At 40.4% G+C, this 19,108-nt stretch overlaps 1 protein-coding gene across 2 annotated transcripts in view; it reads right to left on the bottom strand.

Moving 5' to 3' along the window:
• Window positions 1–19,108, bottom strand: part of fam171a1 (family with sequence similarity 171 member A1) — a 66,959-nt gene that overhangs the window by 27,918 nt on the left and 19,933 nt on the right. For both annotated transcript variants that reach the window (XM_061955380.1, XM_061955385.1), the window contains exons 2-5: window positions 16,195–16,422; window positions 15,598–15,690; window positions 7,275–7,433; window positions 6,664–6,840 (exon numbers count right to left, since the gene is read on the bottom strand). In XM_061955380.1, the coding sequence (XP_061811364.1) occupies window positions 6,664–6,840; window positions 7,275–7,433; window positions 15,598–15,690; window positions 16,195–16,422 (657 nt within the window). The remainder of the gene's footprint in view (window positions 1–6,663; window positions 6,841–7,274; window positions 7,434–15,597; window positions 15,691–16,194; window positions 16,423–19,108) is intronic.

Here is a 19,108-nt window from a genome sequence, read left to right as displayed (position 1 = left end):
AATCAAACTGAGAAACGTAGTTTTTTTGCAAATAATAATTAACTTAGAATTTAATGTCAGCAACACATTGCAAAAAAGTTGGCACAGGCGCATTTTTACCACTGTGTTACATGGCCTTTCCTTTTAACAACACTCAGTAAACGTTTGGGAACTGAAGAGACCAATTTTTGGAATTATTACCCATTCTTGCTTGATGTACAGCTTAAGTGGTTCAACAGTCCGGGGTCTCCATTGTGGTATTTTAGGCTTCATATTGCGCCACACATTTTCAATGGGAGACACGTTTGGACTAAAGGCAGGCCAATCTAGTACCCGCAATCTTTTACTATGAAGCCATGCTGTTGTAACACGTGGCTTGGCATTGTCTTGCTGAAATAAGCAGGAGCGTCCATGATAACGTTGCTCGGATGGCAACATATGTTGCTCCAAAACCTGTTTGTACAATACCTTTCAGCATTAATGGGATACAGATGTGTAAGTTACCCGTACCTTGGGCACTAATACACCACCATACCATCACAGATGCTGGTTTTTGAACTTTGTGCCTATAACAATCCGGATGTTTATTTTCCTCTTTGGTCCGGAGGACACAACGTCCACAGTTTCCAAAAACAATTGGAAATGTGGGCTCGTCAGACCACAGAACACTTTTACACTTTGTATCAGTCCATCTTAGATGAGCTCGGGCCATGTGAAGCCGGCGGCGTTTCTGGGTGTTGTTGATAAATGGCTTTCGCTTTGCATTATAGAGTTTTAACTTGCACTTACAGATGTAGTGACAAACTGTAGTTACTGACAGCGGTTTTCTGAAGTGTTCCTGAGCCCATGTGGTGACATCCTTTACACACTGATGTCGGTTTTTGATGCAGTACCGCCTGAGGAATCGAAGGTCACGGGCATTGAATGTTGGTTTTCAGCCTTGCTACTTACGTGCAGTGATTGCTCCAGATTCTCTGAACCTTTTGATGATATTTAAGACCGTAGACGGTGAAATCACTAAATTTCTTGCAATAGCTGGTTGAGAAATGTTATTAAACATTTTGCTCACACATTTGTTCACAAAGTGGTGACCCTTGCCCTATTCTTGTTTGTGAATGACTGAGCATTTCATGGAAACTGCTTGGATACCCCATCATGGCACCCACCCGTTCCCAATTTGCCTGTTCACCTGTGGGATGTTCCAAATAAGTGTTTGATGAGCATTCCTCAACTTTCTCAGTCTTTTTGCCACTTGTGCCAGCTTTTTTGAAACATGTTGCAGGCATGAAATTCCAAATGAGCTAATATTTGTAAAAAAATAACGTTTTCCAGTTTGAATGTTAAGTATCTTGTCTTTGCAGTCTATTCAATTGAATATAGATTGAAAATGATTTGCAAGTCATTGTATTCTGATTTTATTTACGATTTACACAACGTGCCAACTTCACTGGTTTTGTGTACACACACACACACACACACACACACACACACACACACACACACACACACACACACACACACACACACACACACACACACACACACACACACACACACACACACACACACACACACACACACACACACACACACACACACACACACACACACACACACACACACACACACACACACACACAAATATTGGTATTGACTGTAATAGCGGTATACCGCCCAGCCTTGCAGTCCAGTGGAGTGTTCGATTGAGGCAGTGCTTTTTCGGACCTTACAAGACCTCTTATGTCCAATTTGAAAGCCAGAGACAAAGAAAAGAAACACACAGACAGATGTAGACATTTATCAATGACCGCAACGTTATTAAGTTCATTTTCATTCATCATTTGATTGATTAATGTATTGACTCGGCACAGTCCTACAATTTTATTAAATTGTTTAATGCCTGTGTACATCAAATGTAATGCTTTTTAATGCCATTTAAAGGCGTTAAGTTTGCAAAATTCAATTAATGACTTCCAATTGTGGGCAGCACGGTGGAAGAGGGGTTAGTGCATCTGCCTCACAATATGAAGGTCCTGAGTAGTCTTGGGTTCAATCCCGGGCTCGGGATCTTTCTGTGTGGAGTTTGCAAGTTCTCCCCGTGACTGCGTGGGTTCCCTCCGGGTACTCCGGCTTCCTCCCACTTCCAAAAACATGCACCTGGGGATAAGTTGATTGGCAACACTAAATTGGCCCTAGAGTGTGAATGTTGTCTGTCTATCTGTGTTGGCCCTGCGATGAGGTGGCGACTTGTCCAGGGTGTACCCCGCCTTCTGCCCGATTGTAGCTGAGATAGGCTCCAGCGCCCCCCGCGACCCCAAAAGGGAATAAGCGGTAGGAAATGGATGGATGGATGGACTTCCAATTGTTTTCAATGCGCCGCAAAAATCCGGAATTATCACCTACTGAAGTTCCAGGCATGGGTTTTACAGTGCAGCTGTGTCTGATTCAGCAGTTGATGTCATCACTCCCTTTCTGATCAGCATATGCAATTGTGCAGGTGTGTCATACCACACAATGTTGAAATCATTGTGTGGGCCAACATTGTCCAGTCAGATATGAGCTGGTTCCAGCAAATAATGTCACCTAAGACAGATACCAGCAGTGTTCCCCATATATCAATTTGAGGCTTTTGACCCATGCTAATAAAATAAAGACATGTTAATCACACTGTCCGCAAATGTAGTTTGTAGTTGTAACTGCATGCAGCGGTTGGCGACATCACTCGGTTTCTTAACACACCTTTTGCACCAGATCTGCCACAGAGTAAGAAGAAGTAGCAGGAGGGCTCAGTCAGTACATTTTAATGCACTAAATCAGTGGTCCCCAACCACCGATTGGTACCGGGCCGCAAAAAGAAATAATAAAAATAAAAAACAAAAAATGTTTTGTTTGTTTTTTTTAATAAATTAAATCAACATAAAACACACAATATATACATTATATATCAATATAGATCAATACAGTCTGCAGGGATACAGCCCCCCCGATCCGTGGAACACATTTTCAAGCGTTGGCCGGTCCGCAGCTACAAAAAGGTTGGGGACCACTGCACTAAATTAGTCTGACCGCTCAAATAATTTGCCTTCATCTATTATTACAGGTACATTTGAAGTACCAGTTTCTATGCTCATCTTTAATGTGGCTGCTGGCAATACGATATGTGTCTCTCGTACATTAGCAGGCGATTGTGGGTATTTCAGCTTGTTTAGCTATGTGGGAATGTATATAGAAGAGAATGCTACATGCTAATAAGCTAGCACTAGTAACTGTAAAGTTCTAGATCTGACAGATAAGTAAAACTTTCCGCTCCTATTTGTTGTTGTTGGTAATGTTTTAATGTGCTTAAATGACACTTGTTATTATTATCATCAGAGACATACAAAAAGATTGCAATTGTGATGAACTGCTTTGACTATTGGCTGTTAATACCAACAATGCAGTGAATTATAATTAATTGCTGGTCTACATGTCACTAAGTTGTTGTATATGGTTGTTTGATTATTGTATAGTAACGATCTTGCTTGTCAATGATTTGAATGAATGAGATCAATGCTGTCCTGAAACCATGTGATCTAAGGCTATTTATTATTGCTGTCTACTATCACTTTTACTCAGTATTAATGCCTTGTCATACAAAAAAGTTTTGGTGTCAAAATAGGGCTCCTTATATGTAGTTTAACCACATTTGAGAACATCCTGACAACTATTGACTTATTTCAGCGTCTCTCTTTACTTAATATGCTTTATGTTCTATGGTTATCATCACACTTCCCATTTGTCATCAGTGATACCCTTATGTGTTAGCTCTACAAAAACAGAAAATACTGGACTTCTGAGGCATTGATTCACCAGTAAATATTGTTTGAACTCCAAATTGTGTCATTTTCGACATCCGCCTTATCTTTACTGCTTTAGACGTGATGCTGCAGTGGTAGCAATAGGACACAAAAGGGCACGTGATTTTGCAATGCATTTTTGTTGCTCAAAGCTTTTGTTTACATGTCTGTACTGTAACCGCGGTAATGTGAGAGAGAAAGCAACAAACTGGGTTAAAATGGATTGTGATAATAAATCAAGGACCCTACCAAGACAAACTGTATCCTACTCTACAGGCCTCAAAAATAGATACAAAGGATTATATTAATATATCTGAGCACTTCCAATGGACAAGAGATTCGAGTAAGCTGCCGTATACAAGTGGAGAATTTCAGAATGCAAAGTCTGTTAAGACTCATTGTTCTCCGTTCAAATTGCGCGTAATCTACGGCTTTCAATCTCTTGTGTCTCCGAGATGGAGGGGGGATGCCCAGTCTAATTTCACAAGCAGGTTTCCCTGAAAAAAAACAAGCCATTACTATTTTTAACTACTTTGATCACTGAGCTACTTCTCTGAAAATAATACTCAAAGTAAACAGACAACATGCTTTTTCCAAAATATTGTACCTTGCTGATAGCCCGCAGCTAGCTTTGCTAACGCCAACAGCCTACTTACTAAATGCTATGTGTAAAACTGAATTAAACATGCTTAACGTCAAACTTACCAGTCTGAAAATGCAGTGAACATACTGACATGCATCAAGTGATGGCGTTAAAAATGATGTTTGATCATCTAACGGCTGCTATGTAGGCAATTCCCAATCTCTTTATTATTAGCTCACTAATCAGAGTGCCTTTCAAGCTGGTATTGAGAAAAATCCCCCTCAATCGTTTAGATTTTTTCCTGAAGCGATCAGGACTACGATTGTGTCAGTTAATGATGCCGCACGTTCACGCCATGTTTTGAATTTGTAAAAAAAGAAAAGAAAAAAAGAACAGAACTTTAGCAGAGTCTTGCATTCAGCTGTGTAAATAATTATATGTAGAGGCCCGCAAAACCAACAATGCATTGCGTTTACTACATCACACGTTCAAGCCCTATAATCTTTTGGTATGCCTCTTAAGCAATGGAAAGGCAATGCACCTATAGCAGTGACTCTCAAACTGTGGTACATGAACCACTTGTGGTACCCAGGCTCTATCTAGTGGTATGCCAAAAAAAAAAATCACTTGATTAAAGTACAGTGTTTTATTTTTCAATATTTAAACACAGTATTTCTGTTTAAAACTGTGTGTAATGTTATAGTGCCCAAAAATATTAAATATACTTGTTAAATAGTACCTCTGCCTTCCTTTTAATGAATACTTAGGCCTACCATGCTACTGTATTTTAATGCTGGTCATTATTCTGGTACCGTATTTTCCGCACCATAAGGCGCCCTGGGTTATAAGCCGCGCCTTCAATGAACGGCATATTTCAAAACTTTGTCCACCTATAAGACGCCCCGTGTTATAAGCCGCATCTAACTGCGCTAAAGGAATGTCAAAAAAACAGTCAGATAGGTCAGTCAAACTTTAATAATATATTAAAAACCAGCGTGATGTGGGCGCGCACGGAGTCGTATATCAACATGGACGGAGCTGCGTGAAAAAAGCCACCCGGCCTCTTCGCGTAAACTTACCTTAACCACTCGCTCATCTTTTCTTCATCCATCCCTTCGAGTTAGCTTTTATGATGACGCCGGCTGGAAAGGTCTCTTTTGGCAAGGTCTTCCTTTTGAATATCACCATGGGTGGAAGTTTCTGGCCATTAGCATGGCAAGCTAGAACCACAGTGAAGGATGACTTCTCATTCCCTGTGGTGCGAATATTCACCGTACGTGCTCCCGTTGTATCCACAGTGCGGTTCACAGGAATATCAAAAGTCAGTGGAACCTCGTCCATGTTGATAATGTTCTCTGGCCGGATCTTTTTTTCAGCTATCTTGTTTTTACAATATGCACGGAAAGTAGCCAGCTTTTCTTGAAAGTCTTTAGGCAGTTGCTGTGAAATACCGGTAGTAGTCCGTGAGCGGATGGAGAGATTGCGTCTTTTCATGAACCGGATCCCTGTCGCTTAGTAGGAGCCATTTTGTGGTCTTTACAGATGTAAACACACAAAGGAAATGAAACGTACGGTAATATCCGCGCGCTTCTTCTTCTTCTACGCGGGCGGGTGGTTGCTTACAGTAGAAGAAGAAGCGCTTCCTGTTCTATGGGGGCGGGTGCTTACCTTGGCGGTTGCTTGCGTAGAAGAAGAAGCACTTCCTCTTCTACGGGGAAAAAAGATGGCGGCTGTTTACCGTAGTTGCGAGACCGAAACTTTATGAAAATGAATCTTAATATTAATCCATATATAAAGCGCACCGGGTTATAAGGCGCACTATCAGCTTTTGAGAAAATTTGTGGTTTTTAGGTGCGCCTTATAGTGCGGAAAATACGGTACTGGGAGAGCAAAGTTTTTTCTGAAGTAGTACTTGGAGAAAAAAGTTTGACAACCGCGGATCTATAGCACATCACAGCAATGTCTACCACACCATGCAAATATTTCCCTAAGAGGTTGTGAGCAGAATGCTGGAATGGCATCAGATGTCACAATTGCAGTTTCCACTTCTTAATGCCCCTGTGAATGAAATCATTCATCCCTGCACATGCACCATGTTGCTTTGCAGTTAATTCTAACAACATAATATTTAGCTGATATATCTGCACGAGACTGCTCTAACAAGGCGCTTAAGAATAATTAAAAAAAAAACTATACCAGACATTCGACCCGTCGCTGGGAACTGCAGGAAAACTTTCAGGGGTGAGTGTTGGTGTCACTACATACCCAAACGTGGGTCAAATCTCCAAGCAGGCACATGGTCATTTTCCTTCAGGCCACTGTCCGCGGGCAGTAGGATGGAAACGGTGATTGGTTCATTCACCTGCAGCTTGGTTCCGTCGCTGTCCAATAGGTGGACGGAGACGGCCGCCACAGGAGTCAAATCTGACGGCTTCTCAAAACCTGTAAAGGATAGATATCAGGAGGGTAAGACAGACAGGAAAGAAAACAAGGGAAGGGCAGGAAAGAAGGCGGAAAGTGGAAACAAAAGGGAAGTTGGAAGTGCCACAAAGCGAAACATGCCTGCATGCAGGAATCGGGGGGGTCTTTAAAGGGCACTCATATACACACCAAGATGTGGTGGGAATGCATGCAGGCATGTGAAACGTGTGCTGCACGCACACACACGCGCACACATAAGTTAGTGTTTCAGAGAGTCCTGTAGAAAGAGGCCGGCTTAGGGTAGTGTCTGCCTTTTTGATGTCCCACTACCTCTCTTCTGCTGCACCCACCCCCACCACTCCCACGCAACAGCCCTCCACGCCGTCAATACCTGTCAACATTTGCGTTTCAAATAAAGCGAATCTTAATGAAAAATACAAAAAATTCAGCCTCACCTGTGCCATTTCCGCCTTGGACCTGCAGGTAGGGAAAGTGGTGGATGTGCAAGGGGGAGTCGGCCACAGTGAGCAAAGCAGTCAAATTGGCGTAGGACGTGTTCAAAGGAAGACTCAAGGCTCGGCGCTGGAAACAAACACTGGGCTGTCGCTTGAAACCTTGCGGGTAGACAGAGATATACTAGTGGTCAGACGCTTACAAACATCCTGGGATTTGGAAACATTTTTAAACAGTTTTTGATACAGTGGAATTCTTTAGGTCAACATTCCTCAGATTGGCTGACTAACAAAAGCAGTTGTTGATAAAACCCCCAAAAATAGCTTAGACCACGTTGATTGCTTTTGTTTCACCCTACTTTGTGATAACGAAAATATTTTAACAAAGTACTTCCACACATCGACATATACGGACCCATTTTTCATAAAAATGACTCAAATCTTATGTCAATAAAAGCAGTCAAACATGTACGTCAATGGAGGCGTGGTGTTAACCTGACTCTCGCCTGATCCTTGTAGTTCGCTGAGCTCCACACAAGAATCTGGGAGTTCTCAATAGGAGATGTATTTCAGAAGGCAGGGCCTTGTAAAAAATCATTGTATGTGATGGGATAAACCACTTGTCCGTTATCTTGAATGACGTAATACTAACCTGCTCAGTGCCCTAGTGGTTAGAGTGTCCACTCTGAGATCAGTAGGTCGTGAGTGCAAATCCCGACCGAGTCATACCAAAGACTATAAAAATGGGACCCATTACGTCCCACTCAGCATCAAGGGTTGTACATATGTATATACATATACATATATATATATATGTACATATATATGTACATATATATATATGTGTATATATACATATATATATATACCATTCACGAAACCCAACACAACACTCCAATACGTGCACCACGACAGCAACCACCCACCCACCACCACGAAAAGAATACCTACCGGAATTAATAAAAGGCTATCGATGCGGTCATCTAGCAAAGCTGAATTTGACCAAGCAACCCCCCCGTACCAAAAAGCCCTTGATGAAAGCGGATACAATTTCACCCTCACCTATGAACCCACGCCAGGAAACCAACCGAAAAAGAACAGAAAACGAAACGACATCATCTGGTACAACCCCCCATACAGCAAAAACGTCTCAACTAACATTGGACACAAATTCCTCAATCTGATTGACAAACACTTTCCCAAAGACAACACCCTAAGAAAAGTATTCAACAAGAACAACATTAAATTGAGCTACAGCTGTATGAACAATATACGACAAATCATCTCAAACCACAACAAAACAATTGCAAATGAGCCGTCGGCCCCCGGACAGAGCGACTCTAAAACCAACAAAGGTTGCAACTGTCGAAAGAAACCTGATTGCCCTCTCAACGGGGGGTGCTTACAAACATCAGTTGTCTACCAATCTAAGGTAACACGCAAGGACATTAACACATCCGACACATATGTAGGATTAACTGAGGGAGAGTTCAAAACCAGATGGAACAATCACAAGGCTTCTTTCAGGAACCAAAACCTGCGGAATACCACAGAACTCAGCAAACACATTTGGGACCTCAAAGACAATAATGTTGAATATTCAATAACATGGCAAATTCTTGCATCCAGCACACCTTACAATAGTGGTAATAAAAGATGCAACCTATGCTTGAAAGAAAAACTGTTCATTATTTACCGTCCAGACCTGTCATCCCTCAACAAGCGCAGCGAAATTGTAACAGCATGCCGCCACAGACGGAAACACCTCCTAGGTAACACATGAGCCAATCACCACGCCCCTACACCAGCCTGTACCCACCCACTCTGTGCCCTATATAATCCATGGTATGTGAATGCTCCCATTAAAATCTCCTGATGATTGAGGGAACCCCCCCTCATGAAACAGGCCTGTAGAGATGAAATAGTCTTGTGATTTTTTTTCCCACACATACATATACATATATATATATATATTATATATATATATATATATATACATATATATATATATATATATATATATATATATATATATATATATATATATATACATACACACACATACATACATACATACATACATACATATATATATGAAATACTTGACTTGGTGAATTCTAGCTGTAAATATACTCCTCCCCTCTTAACCATGCCCCCAACCACGCCCCCCGCCCCCGCCCCCTACCTCCCAAAATTGGAGGTTTCATGGTTGGCAAGTATGGCTATCTCTGGCATGTATTTAGGGACTATCAATAAGGTTCCATAAATAGGAGAAATAGTACACTGTTGGGCTTGGCAAAGTGATATCATCGTGGCCTGAACTAAGCTATGAGGACACACACCCAGCTGTGTATAAGCATTTTTAGTAGTTTGGGTGATAATTCAATAATGTATGTGATATTCAGCCATACATAAGAGTGGAGGTTGTCGTCTGCAGCTTTGTATGAAAGGAAGACTATCGTTTTCTTTGTCCGTCCCCTTTCTTAACCCTTCATGCTTTCCCCCCCCTCCACTTTTCTCTCACCTCTTGTTCCTCCTCCAGTGAGACACTTCTACCCATCCCCCAACAAACCTTTCTCAAAATGCTCTCACTATCCCCACTTTTCAGCACAGACTGGATCAACTACCCCCCCTCCAGCCGCTTTTTCAATTCATTCTTTTTACCCCGCATGTGCCACACACCAAGGTTTATGTCTCCCCAGGGCACGCATCATCCAGACAAACATTTAGAAGTGTGTCAGACAGGACATAAACCATCCTGCGGCCAGGGTGTACTCAACAGTTTACATGTTAATGGCCTCTGCATATTTATTGTGTTTCACTGAAGCTCACACTTTAACTGACTTCCTTGGCAGTGAAAAAAATAAATCCCACAAAAGACTCAGCAGAAAAAAAGGCAAAACATTTGATTGGGAACATCCTTCCTAAACGGAATCAGGCACATGGTATTAAAAAAAGAGGTTGACCGACAAAGCTGTTATTTGTATTCATGCACATATTCATATTTGCACAACAGGGCAGTACTTGTCTTGGAAAAAGACACAGTAATTCATACTTGTTTGTGTTTTGACAATGACCTATAGAACATTTTTGTGAGGGCTGTCGGAAATAATGTGGCAGTAACTATATGTATTAAATTAAATGCATTACAAATGATGATGGTGGATATGTAATTCCTGCAACATTTTTGTTTAGCATTACCCCAGGCTGCAAAAACATGGCTGCCTGTAAGATCCATAAATTATTTAATAATAGTAATAAATAATTAGTACACACAAAACAGTGCTGTACGGTGCGACAAATTAACTCGCAAATGAGCTTAACAATACACTGGGCGACTTAAAAAAAAACAAAAAAAAAACTGTCGCACATGTGGTTAAAGGGATTTTAACCCATTTCTCGCATTTTGCTCCTAAAATTCAGTTCGTAATTTAATTACATTTTGGTAAAGTAACGAGTAACTAGAATGAACTAATTTTTAAAGGTAATTTTCAGAACACAGCCAGTCACAAAGCATCATGACAAAGTTGGCTGGTTGGTGTCCCTGGCTAACATATTTGTGTTTATGTCCTATAATATTGTCTACCAATAAAAACACCAATGCTAAAGGTAAATTATTTTCATGTTGCTGCTGACAATTAAACATAACCTCTTAAAACCAGGGCACTTTATTTCACATGTTGTTCTGTTGTGTTTTTGTTAGCTGAAGAATTGAGCATAGCTAAATGTTTTTTTTTTAAAAGATTAGAGATTGTATTTGATTTTTCTTATCTATCAATAAATCAATCAATCAATCAACCAAAGTTTACTTGTATAGCCCTAAATCACGAGTGTCTCAAAGGACTGCACAAGCCACAACGACATCATCATCATTATGCTTTTTCCTTATCGCAAAACACCTCTTAAGTTGGGATCCTATTATGCAAAACCTACTTTTCTTACTTGTTCGTACTGTTTTTATGTATTGGGACTCCCAATCAGTCCCAAAAATTTAAAAACAAGGTATGGTGGCGATATTTAGTAACGTCAACGAATATTTCTTTTTATGTGTTAGTTTATGGGCTAAACTATATCAGGATATGAGTTTTGATCCATATCGCCCAGTCCTACACTCGTATTAGCAACAGTGCTAGCACAGTTTAGCGATGTTCTCTATGTTAAATTCAGCGTTACAGTGAGCCTTATGATGGCATTGTGTTTATATGTATGAGGGCACACGTGTACCTTGTTTCAGTGTTAATAATGATATTGTGATATTCAAGACATTTTATATTGCTACAAACAGTTTTCTCCGCTACAAAAAAATTCTAAGCGTACAGCACTGTACAAAAAAAGTATCAGATGCAAAAATAGGTGATTTTTTTTTTTTTTTACATACAGTAACACAAGTATAACATAATGAAAAACTAAAAAGAAGTAATAAATAATACATATTGAGCACTAACGATTGCACTGCAAGCTCCGAGCTAGCAATTAGCACGCTGGTTATCAGGGGGGGCGGCGTGGCGAAGTTGGGAGAGTGGCCGTGCCAGCAATTTGAGGGTTACTGGTTCAATCCCCACCTTCTACCATCCTAGTCATGTCCGTTGTGTCCTTGAGCAAGACACTTCACCCTTGTTCCTGATGGGTCCTTGTTAGCGCCTTGCATGGCAGCTCCCGCCATCAGTGTGTGAATGGGTGAATGTGGAAATAGTGTCAAAGCGCTTTGAGTTCCTTAAAAAGGTAAAAAAGCGCTTTACAAGTACAACCCATTTACCATCAGCTAGCAATTAAGGCAGTGTCCACACAAAAACGGATACTTTAGAAAAAACATATCTAGGGTTAAAACGATCGCCATCCACAAGAGTATAGATTTGAAACAGTCTACACGTAAATGCATACACCACTTGTCACACACATTTTGTCCAATCAAAAGCTTGGAAAAGCAGCCACAGCTGACTTGGTTGCATTACGCCTGTTATTATCCATCCAATCCTTTTTCTACGGCTTGTCCCTCTCGGGGTCGCGGAGTTACTAAATGAACAATAACACATACATTATCTTTAAAATCAACACACTAGAGATGCGCGGATAGGCAATTATTTCATCCGCAACCGCATCACAAAAGTCGTCATCCATCCGCCATCCACCCGAACCAACATCTAATCAAAACCACACCCGCCCGCACCCGCCCTTTGTTATATATCTAATATAGACGATGCAAGGCATTAGTGAGGTTATAAAGCTTTTGCCTGTTAAAGAAAGGAGACTGATCCAATGTAGCAGAGACATTCAATGTGTGCCACGCATCTCTTAGCCACGCATTCGTGGCTAAGAGATATTAATGCGTGATAATATTATTTATCATTATTATAATATTATTGTCATTTCCATTAAGAAAGTGTTGACTATTGTTGCCAATGCCCTCAGATCAGGAGTGCGTTCCTCACACTTTGTGTGTGCAGTTGCAGCAAGCCGAACGAGGCTTTTAAGAAGTTAAAAAAATGTTTTAGAAAGACTAGGCCTATATTTTCGTTAGGTAAAAAAAATTTCTGAACTTATTTCAATGAATATTAACTTGTTAACGTTATAATGCTCAAATAGGGACGAGGGCGGGGTGCACAGTGAAACAGTGAACAATTTCGCGACAAAGATTAACCTTTATTGATTGATCAGCAGCCATGACAAAATATCAGACAATCTCCATTGTCAACGACAGGCAGGAAAATAAAGATAAACACATAGCCTATGTTCTAGGCATAGGCTCATACGTTTTTGAATTGAAATAAAAAAAAAAATAAAAAATGTGCCTCATAAGCCTTAGGCTGTCAATCACGCGCACAAACTTAAATTATACAATAACATATGTATGTCATCTCTATTTAAACAAAAATAAATTAAATAAATAATAATAACAAATTACCTGCAACTTATTGGCCAAGGCAAATAGCTGAAGGGGGGAAATCAAACCCATCAGACTGCACTTTATCATCAAACTTGAATTATAATGAAAATAGACGGTCGCGACAAACAAAGCAGGCTAAATATCCTTACATTGTCGCCAATCGGAGATGCGCTTCACTTGAAAGCGAGGCCAAATAATTATTCACACATAGTAGTATATCTTCAATAGAAAAAACCCACAATAAACAACGCAATTGCCTTAATTCCTTTGCATTGTAGTGCGCCCAAACAACACGTAACCATCAAAATTATGCAGCTGACCGAACTCAATATAGGTTAGACATGGGCTTATTTGGTATAGCCTATAGGTAACGTAGACTAATTCGTTTAACATATCCAACTGCACTATGCAGGAATAAAATGGCATCTACAGTGCCAGGATTCATGCGAGAGCGCCTGGCCTCTAAAATGCGCCCTGCTGCGCTGAAGGAGCGCTCACTTTCGCCACTGTTGCTGTGACGCGGTGCCTGATGAAAAATTGACTGTTTCAAAGAGTGCTGCTCGTTTTTCGTATGTGGGTAACAACATTTAACTATGTATATATATTTCCGAATTGGTTCAACCGCAACCCGCCCGCATCTATTTAAAATCTATTTTTACCCGCCCGACCTGCGGATAATCCGCGGACTCCGCGGTTGTGTCCGCAAACCGCGCATCTCTACAACACACATATACACAGAGCCCAGGAAACATTATGAAGATGTTTTTAAGTGCCTGAAGCGCACATACCTGTGTGAGCTGCTTTCAAATTCAATACTAGTGGAATTACATTTAATCTTCAACATGGTGATTTATTACATGTGCAGTGAAGTGTATTATCTTTAAAATCAGCGAACACGAATAAGAAACATTATAAAGATTTTTTTTAAGTGCCTAAAGTGCGCATGTGCTGCTTCACAAAATGAAACAAACTCTCTTGGAATTATAACACATTTTGGTCCTGGTTTACCACAGGTTTATGTGTCTAACACATGTGCAAACTTTGAAAGCACACACAAAGCAGATTTCTTAAACGTGTGTAAAGTGGATTGTGTCTGTTAGGTGAGCACAATTAGGCGTGCAATCCATTTTGAGTCTCTGACTTCATTAATATGCTAAATATATGCTGATCGTCAAAACGCCTGCAATATTGGAGGAGGAAATGCCATTATAATAATTTAGCATGAGCAATCTGATTCATCAACACTCAACACGGTTTTGAGAGCACTATTTTGTGTTTTATTTAGCACGTGTCAGAAGGACGTGCAAACTGACAGTTCCCCAAACGGCTGCAGGATCAGAGCTCGTACTGCAGACAGACGATGTACAGACGGGAATCCTCCATCGTACATGTTTGTGCCAACATTTTGGACGGTCGGGAATAAAAAAAATATTAGACATATTGTCTATTCAGTCTATACAATTGTAAGACTGCACTGATTGTAGTCAGTCAATCAGTCGACCAGTAAATGAAAATGAACTCAATAACTTTGCCGTCGTCAATAAATTGCTGCGTGTGTCTGTTTCTTTTTTTTGGGTGTGGCTTTCAAACTGCATACAAGAGTTTGATAAAACTTAACTTATTCGAAGTGACTTTGGAACTTTTCAGGATAAGGAATTTTGTATAAATAGGACTATAGCCGAATTGGCTCTCGTTTTATATATATATTTGTTGCATGGTGTCTGTCTCCCACAAGTATATTGGTGATGGGTAATTGATCTTTTGTAATAATGTGTGTGTGTGTGTGTGTGTGTGTGTGTGTGTGTCTGATTGGCCACCTTTTAATTTAAAACATAATTTTAAACAAGATTTATAAGTAGGGGGTCACCGATCCATCTCTTTATCAGTTTGGGGGCCCTTGGCCTGGAAAATGTTTAAGACCCCTGCTCGGCAGCTTAAATGAAGCTTTCTTGCAAGACGTCACTGAAAAAGACACCAAATGCTGCTGACTCAAGATTACACTAGTTGTTTTAAACCAAAAAAATCTAAGGACACCACTAATGGCTATCATATGTTACCAATAGTGGTTTAAGAGAGCAGATTTAACAAATATAAGTTAATATTTGTCATTGTTAAAAGTGGGATTTGATTGGCTTTCATGGCTGTCAATCTTGGTTGTCTCGTACATGCATGTATGCCCCAGGCACATGCCCACCCACTATAACGATGTTCGCGAACAAAATGATTGCAAAACGGATGCAGGTAAGCAAGACTATAAATCCCTCCACTTTTTATCTGTGCGTGTGCAAAAAACAACATGGTTTGAACCAGTACTAGGGTGGGTAGCAACGATCACAGCTCTTTTTAACACAATCACCATCATACAGCATCACTCACTATACAGCAGCTTCAAAACCGCATGACTTAAATTCAAATTAGTGGAAAAACATGCAGTGCCTTTACCTTGGAAATCAGAAACAATCTCCACAACATCTTCGTACACCGTCAGAGTGGCGGGTCTCTCAGGTAGAAGACTCAGGCTAATGGAGGAAAACACTGGAAAACAAAACACAAGGCGTTAACTGCACAGACTCAAATCATAGATGAAAACAAGCTGGCAACTCTAAGTCGCTGATCACTGTCAGACATAACAAGTCATTAAACCATCTCTATGCATTTTTAATAAAGCCTGCTTCCTGTCAGCAGAACAGGACACTGGTCTGACCAAGCAGACTTCTTTCTTCACTCTCCCTTACTTCCTTCCTTCATTGTTCAAAACAGGTAAGCGTGATAATCCAATTGGTTGTCGTTTCGTTGGCTTTTGGTAGCCCCCCCCACCTCACTGCCACAAAGCGCTGTAACTCACATACATTGTAGCGCAGAGCTGAGCGTGTGTATTTGTGAAAGGGAGGCTTAAGCAGGCCCCATTGCTGGCTTTTTGGCATCAAGCGTATAAATTAGTATTGGAGCCGGCCACTCATTAGCTCATACACCTAGCGTGTCCTCATATAACTGGAAGAACATGAAGAAATAGACTCTTCCACAATATTCTACACATACCAGGTAGTCTGGAGGGTGTCCAGGGAACAGAGTTTGGCACATATCCTTGTTTGGTTGCAGTAACAACTAACAGGGTCCCCAGGCGGTATGGGAAGCGTAGGTAGGCGTTGCCATCAGCCAGTGAGGTTTCCGTGGTTACCAAAGTGTGGTTTGCAAAGAGCTGTATGGATGCTCCCTGCAAAGACTGGTGAGTGCTGGAATCGCTCAGGTGGACCTTCAGAGTCACATCTGTAAAATTAAAAGACAAAAGGATTACTAAAATGCTGCTAAAATTAGTTAAAGTCCTGACAGGGAGCAACTTCATTACACATATTACTTGATGTGAGAATCAAAATCAGCTCTTAAGCAAGGCTTTGGTTCATTGCGCTGCCCTTTGCCTCCCGTCTGCAGAGAAAGCATTCCACATCTCACCTATGGGCCGACCAGCTTGACAACTTCCTGGATTCCAACCAATGGAACTTCCCCTCTAAAACAATGGACCATTTCCCTTCGTCAGACATGGTTACACCACAGAGGACAAAAACCTTATCTAATATAAAGTGGGAATACTGCATGTTGACCAGTATTACATCCCATAATGCCAATATAAAGACAACAAAAGTAATAAATAAATTCCACTGGGCAGCTTTCAAATTTGAAAATGTTGAAAAACAAAACACAATTATGTGTAACGTTACATGAGATGTCAGCAAATCTCAGGTGATTTCAGCAAGTTGTGTGTCAGACTTTAAAGGGGTAATACCATGGTTGTTTTTTTTATACAAAACCCAAAACTAGTGAAATTGGCATGTGTAAATTGTAAATAAAAACAGAATACAATGATTTGCAAATCTTTTTCAACCTATATTCAATGGAATACACTGCAAAGACAAGATACTTAACGTTCGAACTGGTAAACTTTATTTTTTGCAAATATTAGCTCATTTGGAATTTGATGCCTGCAACATGTTTCAAAAAAGCTGGCACAAGTGGCAAAAAAGACTGAGAAAGTTGAGGAATGCTCATCAAACACTTATTTGGTGGTAAAAATGCCCCTGTGCCAACTTTTTTGCAATGTGTTGCTGCCATTGAATTCTAAGTTAATGATTATTTGCAAAAACAATTAAGTTTCTCAGTTCAAACATTAAACATATTGTCTTTGCAGTGTATTCAATTAAATATAAGTTGAAAAGGATTTGCAAATCATTGTATTCTGTTTTTATTTACGATTTACACAAGGTGCCGACTTCACTGGTTTTGGGTTTTGTATTTAAAACACTTCCTTGTGATCTACATCAGGGGTTCTTAACCTTTTTGACAAGAAGGCCCAACTTTCTCACAACATTGGGGCCTGGGGTCCACTAAAATATTAACACTGAATTAGTAATCTTTTTTCTTGATTTGAATCGTACTCAATAGGCTGATGTTTGGCTTCGTTGGCTTCAAATATATTTTCAGTGTGACGGTTTATGGGGTGGCGACTTGTCCAGCCCTGCCTTCCACCCAAGTGCAGCGTTAATAGGCTCCATCATCCCCCATTTTGTTAATATCTATAATAGTGTTTACAAAAGGTGCAACGTTACAATCTGTACGTTTGTTTTGTATTATGTATTTTATTTACAGACCCAGCCAACGCTAAAACCTCAGAAGAAAACTATACTAACCAAGTTTTCCTATGATACCGTCACAAGTCACGGTATAATTGAGAAGACTTTGAAACCGATATACCGCTGTATATTTAATATCGTTACATTCCTTTAAAAAACGGATGAAAAATAAATGTACATGACATACAATTATGTTGTGTCAAGATAAATTGATAATGAAAACGCTTCTTAATTATGGTGTCAATAAAATGTCAGTGCAAATAAAAATACAGCTACACCACTTTAGTCATCATTTTTGCCCTCGAGAAACCTCTATGACTTTAGCTCCAGACTTCATTTGTTTGATATTGTCATTACTGCCACAAGTGGTGGAAAGGTTTATTACAACAGAGTACCCCGGCAGCCCATACGGACCACAGCTGAGACATATTTTTTGGCAGCCTTCTCGCAGCCCAATGGTTAATAAACACTGGTCTACATAACATGTAATGGTGGTTCTTTGGTCAAAACTTTGGATGGATTATGTTTCACTGAAAGTTTTCGAGCCGCTTTCTGACCGCCTCTTTAAATTGCCCTGTTTTCCCCCCACCTGTTTACATTCAAGAACTCTATGTTAGCAGTTAGCATGTCTTACTGTATCTTACGGTGTGTGGTGTAGCATGTTTATCTATTCCACCAATGATAATGTTTCTTGAAAGAAACTTAGAATATTTGTCGCTGTGGAGGCAAGGACTGGTGACTTAAAAGCGGCTTCGCACTGTTGGGGGGTACTACCCACTAGGGAGGATGCGGCTTTGTGTTAAGGACTCTGCTTCCCACTGTGGAGGGACGTTAGTAGCTAGCTTGCTAGGGAGGATGCAGCCGTTTGCTTGTCGCTGTCAAATTTGCAGGACACCGCAAGAATTTGTAACCAGAATGTATCACATGGCAATAGTGTTAAAAGCTCTATCGTGGGTCACAAATGTATATCCTTTATATCGTGTATTGTCTATATCGTGCAACCCTAAACTTAGTGTAATTCAAGAAGCTTAGTGTAATTCAAGAATTTGACTAAACACCTAAATTAAATCGAGATTAAGCATTATTTCTATAAAAGGGAGACAAAACAAGCGCACCTGTGGTTTCTTTGGCGACATACACAACAGACCAATGTTTGATTATTGGCAGCTGACGGACTGTTGGTGACCCTTCAATTATGGCTGAAGGTTTTTTTTTTTTTTAATCCCTGGTTCTAAACATGTCCACCTCCCCCATTCTAAAATGCAACTGAATTTGGTGAGCTCACCTTCAGCAGCCCGGGACGTATACCCTTCCCCCCACTCCAGGAT

This window comes from Nerophis lumbriciformis, linkage group LG04, assembly GCF_033978685.3.
Source record: "Nerophis lumbriciformis linkage group LG04, RoL_Nlum_v2.1, whole genome shotgun sequence".
Lineage (NCBI taxonomy): Eukaryota > Metazoa > Chordata > Actinopteri > Syngnathiformes > Syngnathidae > Nerophis > Nerophis lumbriciformis.
Note: the sequence above shows the minus strand (reverse complement) of the source record. Positions and strands in the feature narration are given on the sequence as shown.